The following is a 9,017-nucleotide window of genomic DNA, read 5'->3' as shown; positions in this document are numbered from 1 at the left end:
AAAGATTCATTAAAATATTATACTAAAAACCAAATCAATTTTAAAAAATAACATATACAATTAAAATAAAAAATTAATTAGTAAAAAAAATACAATAAATAATTAAAAATACATATATTGTATTCTTTATTTGCTTCTCAACTATTTTTTTTTTAATTATGTTTTTTGTATCACAATAAAAATATTAGAATGGATTAGTAGAAACTAAAAATAATACGTAACAATAAAATAATAGAATCAATAAATAAGATAGTTAATTTATGTATAATCAAGCTTGAAATTTTAAAAATTAATCAAAAAAATTTCATTGTTAGAATTTACTATATATATATAAATAGAAAAACATAATCCCTTAGTAAAAATACGAGGAACAATAACAAAATTATATTTATAAATAAAATATGAAAAAAAAAATGCGATATTAAAAAATAAAATTTAGGAGTGAGTGTCGGAAGAGAACCAATGAGATGTTGGAAAAAAAATTTGTAATTTTAATTTTATATGTTCTTCGTTTCTCTTATTTCGTTTTTTCTTTGTTTATTTTTTATTGTTATTTCTTTTTCTCTAGTTTATACCATATACCTTTTTAATAAGTTTGGATAATTAGTTAAAATTTGTTAAGATAACAACTAATTTAACAAAATCCAGATTTATCGAGATAATAAATAATAAAATATATATATATAATTAGGGTTTTGTATATCTATATATATTAAGCCAAAATCACACTAACAAAAATTATTATCAGATTTTCGTCCAATATTGCGTATGTTCGGAAAAACGCGATCCCGATCAATCAAAAAATTTTTAGAAGTGTTTGTAATTTGTTACTTTTTCAAATGTTGGGATTATTGGTTAGATACATATAGTTCGACCAGAATGACAAAGTTTTTAGGTTTATCTTTTTATCTTTATTTTTCTTAAGTATGTGGTTTTTGTTGCTTGATTATCAAGAAGTATTCGTAATTAGTTGCTGTAGACACTAAAAATATATGTCTAAAATCAATTAAATATCATATATTTTAAAAGAAAATAAAATTTCAATAAAATAAATATATGGTATTTAATTATGCACATATGTTAATTTTTGTACAATAAATATCAACCATTAATGCAAAAATCTGCTTAAAATAGAAGATATCGTACGAATATTACGTGCATAAATAGAGTCATAATAAATTTGGAAGCAAAATAAATTAATCTTGTCAATAAAGGAAGTATATAAATTAATATTTTCCGAAAAAAGGCAATGATATAAAGATCTTGGCGATAAAGGAAAGTGCACAATCAAATCCGTCAAGAATGGAAAAGAGCATCTGATGGAAAAGGAAAGATTATAAAATCTTCCTATTGGCAAATCAAAACGCGTCACGTGGCATCATTAAAAAAGGAAGACAAAGTCACCCATCCCTATAAATAGGAGCCATGGTCAGTTCATTTGAGACACCGAAGTTACATCGAGGATTCAAGTAAAGGGGTAAGTCTCTAGACTCTCTCTGTATTGTTCTTCATGTTTTTTGGGTCCTTTGAAGCGTCTTTCATCGAAAGTCACTAATTTGGACAAATGATCAAATATTGGTTGACGAATCGATGAAGTTAATGTTCTTTGTCATATGTCAAACCGGAGGAAGGATCAAAGCTTCCAAAGACGTTGAGGAATTCATTAAAGTCAAGGGAATGTCTCCAAAGTTCCTCTCAGGGCTTTAAGATGTTCATCGCGTTCTTCACCAAAGCATCAATTCGGCCCTCTTCGATTCAAAAGTCAAAGGGACACACCACCAAAAGTGTTATGGAGCACCAAATCAATCTCTTCAATGATCAAAGCTTAAAAAACCGTTGAAGAATCCATCAAAGCCAAGGAAGAACATCTAAAGTTCATCCCAAAGCTTCAAGGTGTTCATCGCATTCTTCACCAAAGTATCAACTCGGCCCTCTTCGATCAAAAAGTCAAAGGGACATGCCGTCAAAATTGTTATGGAGCACCAAATCCACCTCTTCAAAGATCAAGGTCTCAGATCATCTAAAAAAGACATCAAATCCAAAGCAAACGATCAGATCGCCCACACAGAGACCAAAGTCCTCTAAAAGGCGGCATAGCCAAATAAAAGATCAAAGCCTCGGATCGTCCAAAGAAGACACGAAATCCAAAGCTGATGATCAATTTGCCAACATGGAGACCAAAGCCCTTCAAAAGGCGGCAAAGTCAAATTAAAGATCAAAGCCTCGGATCGTCCAAAGGAGATACCAAATCCAAAGCTGACGATCGAATCGCCCACACGGAGACCAAAGCTCTCCAAAAGGCGGCAAAACCAAATCAAAGGTCAAAGCCTCGGTTCGTCCAAAGAAGACACCAAATCCAAAGCTGATGATCAAATCGCTTATACGGAGACCAAAGCTCTCCAGAAGGCAGCAAAGCTAAATAAAAGATCAAAGCCTCGGATAATCCAAAGAGGACATCAAATCCAAAGCCGATGATCAAATCGCCTGCACGGAGACCAAAGCTCTCCAAAGTTCAGAAAAATCAAACCGAAGACCAAATCTCTTCGGATCAAATAAGCCATAGAAAACTAAGTTGGAAAACAAATCGACCCGGAAGGGGAATCAAATGACCCATTTAGAGAATAGGACCCACTTTAAATTCAAATCAAATATAATTTGTACAATTTTGTGTATATTAAAAATAATACAATTTTTTGTCTACAGTTGCTTTTTCAAACGTTGGGATTATTGGTTAGATACATGTAGTTCGACCAAAATGACAAAGTTTTTAGGTTTATTTTTTTATCTTTGTTTTTTTAAAATATGTGGTTTTTGTTGCTTGATTTAATGATGATCAAGCATGTTTATATGTATTTTTAAAAACTCTTATATTTTATTTCATTATTGTGAATTTTCTACTTTTGGTTTGGACAACGCGTGATTTTTTATTTTTTTATTTCTTTTACCTTTTTTAAAGGTTTTCACGTGATTATTTTTTCATATTTTATTTACGCATATAATTTTTTATCGTTCAAAGAAAGTGAATGATTTTTCACATGAAAAAAATATCATTATCTCTTTTATATATTATTTATGCATATAATTTTTTATCATTCCTAAATTTTATAATAAATTTTTTTTCTTTGACTTATAAATTTTAAATTATATGAAACTTTTTACTAAACAATTTTTTTTATCTATGATGAAAAAAAAATCTTTAAAAAAAAAAGAGAGAAAAAAAGAATGAGAAGAAAAAAAATAGAAGAGAAAGAAGAGAAGTAGAAAGGAAAAAAAAAATCAGGTATAGTATTTTGTCTTTTTATTTTTTTATTTTATTTTATTATGTATAATAATTTTATTAATTAATTTTAATATTCTACTGATAGATTTTTTTTATTCTTATTATATATTTATTTACTAATTTATTTAGTTTCGAGTATAATATTCTAATACTTTATTATTATTGTATATGTATTTTTTAAAATTATCTGTTGTGCTATCTTATTTTCTACTAATTATTTTTTTTATCTCTATTATGTTTGAGTTTAAATTGTAATAGTATATTTATAAAATTTTAATTCGCTTACTTAATTTTTTTATTTGATTTAATTACCGTATTTTTCATCTATAGTTTATTTTTTATATAAATTAATTTTTGGCTATTTTCATACAAAATTTTATTATCAAAATAAATTTTATTATTTTAAATATAAAAATTAAATTAATATAATAAATTCTATAATTACTCGTGCATAGCACGGGTAATAGATTAGTATGTATATACTAGCCTAGCACGAGTAATTATAGAAATTGTGATATTTAATTTTAATTTATATTTAATAATAAATTTTATTTTGACAATAAAACTTTGTATGAAGATAGTCTAAATTAATTTATATAAAAATAAATTATTAATAAAAAAATACGGTAACTAAACCAAATTAAAAATATAAAGTAAGCGAATCAAAGTTTCTTAAATATATATTTCAAATTTAATTTAAACATAATAGAGATGAAAAATAATTATTCATAATCACTCTTAAACTAAAAATCAAACTTAATTTAAAAAAAGTTTGTACTAATCAACGAGAAATAAGAGAAGTTATAAATATTTGTTGTCATTTTATATATTGTTGTTAGCCTGCATTTGAAAACAACGTTAAAACAATATACTAAATAGATGAAATTGCTCGTAACTCCCCATTTGTTTCAAAATTCAGTATAAAAACTCTCTATACTTTAAAAATTGCATAACACTCACTTATACTTCAAACAATGTTGCATAAAACCCCACCACCATAAAACTTCCTTTGTGTTATGAGGAAATGATTTCCTACTATATATGCAACAATTTTTAAAGTATAATGGAGCTTCATGCAATTTTTAAAGTAAATGCGGAGATTTATGCTAAGTTTTTGAAACCATGAATGAGTTTTAAGCAATATTTTTTAAAATATAAAAGGACGTTACCCAATTTTTAAAGTAAAGGGGATTTACGTTGAGTTTCAAAATCACAAAGTAGTTATGAACAATTTTGCCTACTAAATAATATATATAGTAACGAAAAGAAAAACAAACAAATAATATTAAGTAAGTGAATCATAAATCAAATAAAACTTATATATTATTTTAAATTTAAACCTAAGTTAGATTTATAATATTTATTTACAATCTTATTAAATAAAAAATTACAATAAATTTTGAAGTAAACTCATATCAATTGAAGAAAAAAAAATCTATTTTTTTATTGGCCAATTTGAAAAGAAAGTTTAAAAGATAGACCAAAAAAAAAATAACATAATAATAATAATAATAATAATAATAATAATAATAATAATACACTAAAAAAAATAAAAAGCAAATTTGCATAATATTAAATAATGAAAATTATATTTAAAGTGAAATTCAAACATATGTTCGATTAAAAATATTTATTAACAATTTATATTAGACTAAAAATAAAAGATTCCAAATATGATTTCAATTTTTGAAAAAGAAAATGTATTAGAGCAATAATATTTGAAACCAAATTAATTAGAAAAAATACATTTAAAATAAGAATAAAGAATAATTAATTAGTAAAAAATAAAAAATAAATAAAAATTGCATACAAAATAAGAATGAAAGTAATAAAATAAAAATAGATTTTTTATAAATTACTAATCTTTACCCTAATTTTTTGTAAGAGCTTCTCTAATATTCTTTTAAATAAAAATACTTGAAATTTAAATATAATATACAAAATTAGGGGGATAAATATTTTAATATCATATTCAAAATCAAATTAATTAAAAAAATACATATTAAATAAAAATAAATAAAAAAAATTGATTAGTAAAAAATAAAAATAACACAATATATAATTTAAAAATACATATATAATAAGAATGAAAATAATAAAATAAACATAAATTATATATATATTAAAATTTACCATAATTTTTCTCTATGTTTTCTCCAAATAATCTTTCAAATCTAAAGGTTAAATATTTAAATATAATCTACAATATTGAAAACTATAATATAATACTAATATAATAATTAAAATTAAATCAATTAGAAAAAAAAGCAAATGCTCAATGAAAAATATTTGATTAGTTGATAATAAGAATAATACAATAGATAATTTAAAAAACACATATACAATAATAATAAAAAATATTAAAATATTATGGGTAAAATATTTTTTTAGTCCCGTAATTGGACCCTTTTATTATTTCAGTCCCGTAAGTGGAGCCTGTCGCAAACTAGTCCCATAAGTGAAAAGTTTTCGTTGTATTAGTCCTCCGGCGCCAGAGACGCCCGCGTGGCTCGCCGGAGGTGACGTGTCCGCCAAGTGTCCCGCCAGGTCAACGACACCATATTTATTTTATTTTTTTCATTTTTTTTAATTGGACCAAATAAAAAAATACAAATAAAATTAAAAATAAATTAAAAATAAGTTTTTAAAAAATGAAAAAAATAAAAAAAATCCACGTGTCCGCCAGGTCAGCGACACCTGGCGGACACGTCACCTCCGGCGAGCCACGCGGGCGTCTCCGGCGCCGGAGGACTAAAAAAGCGAAAATTTTTCACTTATGGGATTAGTTTGCGACAGGCTCCACTTACGGGACTAAAATGATAAGGGGGTCCAGTTACGGGACTAAAAAAACAGTTTACCCAAATATTATTGGTGACCACAGTGGGAGAAAGACAAAATTGCTGATCCTACGTCAAGAGAGAATTCATACGATTGAGATCCGGCCGAATCATCGGAAGGATCCATATGGCGGGTTCACAACCCCAAGTCTCTTCAACACCGGCGGGAGAAACTATTTCACCACCTGTCATGCCAAATGTAAGGGAAGTCTCCCAAGCACCTGCCGATTGGGTGTCGTATGTTCAACATTTGAACAATCAGCAAACTTTGGCTATGCAGAATATGTTGCGTGAGCAACAAAATCTCATGCAGAACATGTTAGATCAAGCTCTATCAAGGGTTACTCTTCAACCCACCCAGTCACCCTCAGGGATGTCACTATTCAGGTTACAAGCAAATTTCGCAGGGCCTTCATATGTAGACAGTTCCCTTCCAAGTGCTACTACTAGGGTTGATAGAGGAAAAACTCCTCTAACATACCCAAATAATGTTCCATTGACTGTTAGAGCCGAACCAGCCTTCTCTAGGGAAAAGAAGTTGGGGGGACAGGCTCATAATCCCATCCCAGCCTAGCCAGCCTTCTCTAGGGAAGAGAGGTTGGGGGGGACAGGCTCATAATCCATCCCAACCGAGCCAGCCTTCTCTAGGGAAGAGAGGTTGGGGGGACAGACTCATAATCACATTCCTGTTTTCGATCCTATTCCACCCATAGTGTATCCGGAAGACATCACTCAAGTTCTGCGGGTACATTTTGGAATGAATCCTCAAACGGTGAACAGGTTGGCATATCAGAGGCCATTTCCAAAAAGAATCATCAGTGAGTATCCTCTCCCGAGGAATTACAGGCCACCTGATTTCTACTCCTTCTCGGGAGAGGATGGATCATCGACCATTGAGCATGTGGGACGTTTCACAGCTCAACTAGGAGAAGTGGGCAATAATCAGTTTCACAAATTGCAGTTGTTCGGATGGTCGCTCACCAGAACAGCTTTTTCCTGGTTTGCTAATCTTCCACCAGGACAATTGCAAACTTGGGAGGGCTTAGAAGCGGCCTTTCATGCAAGATTTTTTAATCCTCTTCCGATAGTCTCACTCACAGACCTCCTGGAAATCAGGCAAATGCCGGAGGATTCATAGAGCGAATACGACTAATAAAGAGACGTTGCCCGATAATCATTGAGGAGAGTGAGATGACCAATTTGGTGGTTAGGAATATGCATACACGACTGCGGGAGGCTTTAACGGCCCACGATGTTCAAGATCTGACCAGTTTAGCATCCAAGGCGGGGAGGTTAGAATCCCTTTTTAGAGAAAAGGATCACAACTTCCGCCAAATGGCCAGTGTCGATACAAAGATGTATACACCGGACGACGAACAAGGGGAATGTGCTGAAGAAATGGTGGTTGAAATTGTAAACAGCAAGCCCTACGTATGTTTCAAATTGAAGCCCCTTCCAGGGGCAGAAGAGCAGGAACAACCGACGTTTGATGCATCCAAAGCAGATGAAATCTTCGATATTCTACTAGCGGATGGGCCAATTCGTATACCGAAGGGGCAACGGTTGGCAACAAAGGATGAGATAAAGGGAAGGCCATACTGCAAGTGGCATAACTCTTTTACGCATTACACAAACCAGTGTACGCACTTCTGAAAGGAAATCCAGAGGGCAATCAAAGCTGGAAGATTCAAATATGTGACGATGAGAGTGGAGCAGCAGCCTTTCCCAAAAGTAACTACTGCAGCAGTGGTCTCTGTGCGTTCTTCACAGAGCCCACAAAAGGATGATGAATGAGACAACAAACGGAAGGAGTGCAAGCCAAAGGAACAAGAGCTTGACCAGGATGATAAGTTCACAATCTACGAAAATAGGGTGCCTGAGAAGTGAGACAGAAAAGATGGCTCCTTCAAAGTGGAGTTAAAGGACAAAATGGTAGTGCAAGATCGACCAACGCACAGGCCACCACCAGTCCGCCATAAATGGAGGTCGGATCAGAGACTGACGTGGCCTCGGATTATGGAGGTCGAATCTGAGGCTAACCTGGCCTCAGATGATGGAGGTCGAATCTGAGGCTAACCTGGCCTCAGATGATGGAGGTCGGTTGAGGGACAGCCGATGGAGACCCGGAATAGTCCTATAAAAAGGAGAATTTCAAGATTTTGAGTGTGTAAATATGGAAGGGTGAGAGAAGAGTTTTACATAAACCCCACGATGTGACATGAAACAGTGTAATGATAACACTGTACTGCAAACTCCTAAACGTCACGAGAAGTGACGCTTAGGAGTCAGGCGGGAGGAGACAAGTTGTTGAGTAAGAAAAAACCAATGTGCAGGGTTTTCGAGAATGGGCCTAGGGCTGTGGACTAGTGTATAGTTCAATGGGCCTATTAATGGCAGTAAGATCCTAAATGGGTCTGAATATAAGCCAAACGGCCCAAGTGTTATTAAGAAATGGGTTTTTTCGGGAGAAACCTGTGATTAGGATATCAGTGAATACAGAGGTCGGACAAAAGGAAGACGGGCGAAGAAAGATGAGGGCCGATACGGAAGTCGGGCAAAAGGAAGCGGACGAAGAAAAATGAGATGACCGATACGGAGGTCGAACAAAAAGAAGTCGGGGGAAGAAAGATACGATGACAGACACGGAGGTCGGACAAAAGAAAGTCGGGGGGAGAAATATGAGACGGCCGATACGGAGGTCGGTCAAAAGGAGATCGGGCGAAGAGAGATGAGATTGGCAGACACAGAGGTCGGACAAGTGGAAGGCGGACAAGAGGAGACGTAGCAGCAGGTGTGCCAGTCGGACAAAAAGCAGTTATAAGACGGTTAAGTGAAGTTACAACAGGTGAGCAGATCGGACAAGTGGAAGGCGGGTAAGAGGAGACGTAGCAGCAGGTGTG

At 32.3% G+C, this 9,017-nt stretch overlaps 1 protein-coding gene across 1 annotated transcript; it reads left to right on the top strand.

The window, feature by feature from the left end:
- The first annotated feature begins 6,874 nt into the window (after window positions 1-6,874).
- LOC127242557 (uncharacterized) lies at window positions 6,875-7,770 on the top strand. Its single transcript, XM_051262137.1, has 2 exons — window positions 6,875-7,116; window positions 7,206-7,770. The coding sequence occupies exons 1-2, from the start codon at window positions 6,875-6,877 to the stop codon at window positions 7,768-7,770; spliced, it is 807 nt and encodes a 268-aa protein (XP_051118094.1).
- Window positions 7,771-9,017: the final 1,247 nt, after the last annotated feature.

Source organism: Andrographis paniculata, unplaced genomic scaffold (genome assembly GCF_009805555.1).
Source record: "Andrographis paniculata isolate CXL003 unplaced genomic scaffold, ASM980555v1 Contig87END, whole genome shotgun sequence".
Classification (NCBI taxonomy): Eukaryota; Viridiplantae; Streptophyta; class Magnoliopsida; order Lamiales; family Acanthaceae; genus Andrographis; species Andrographis paniculata.
The sequence above is the reverse complement of the archived record's forward strand: the minus strand, read 5'-3'. Positions and strand labels throughout refer to the sequence as shown.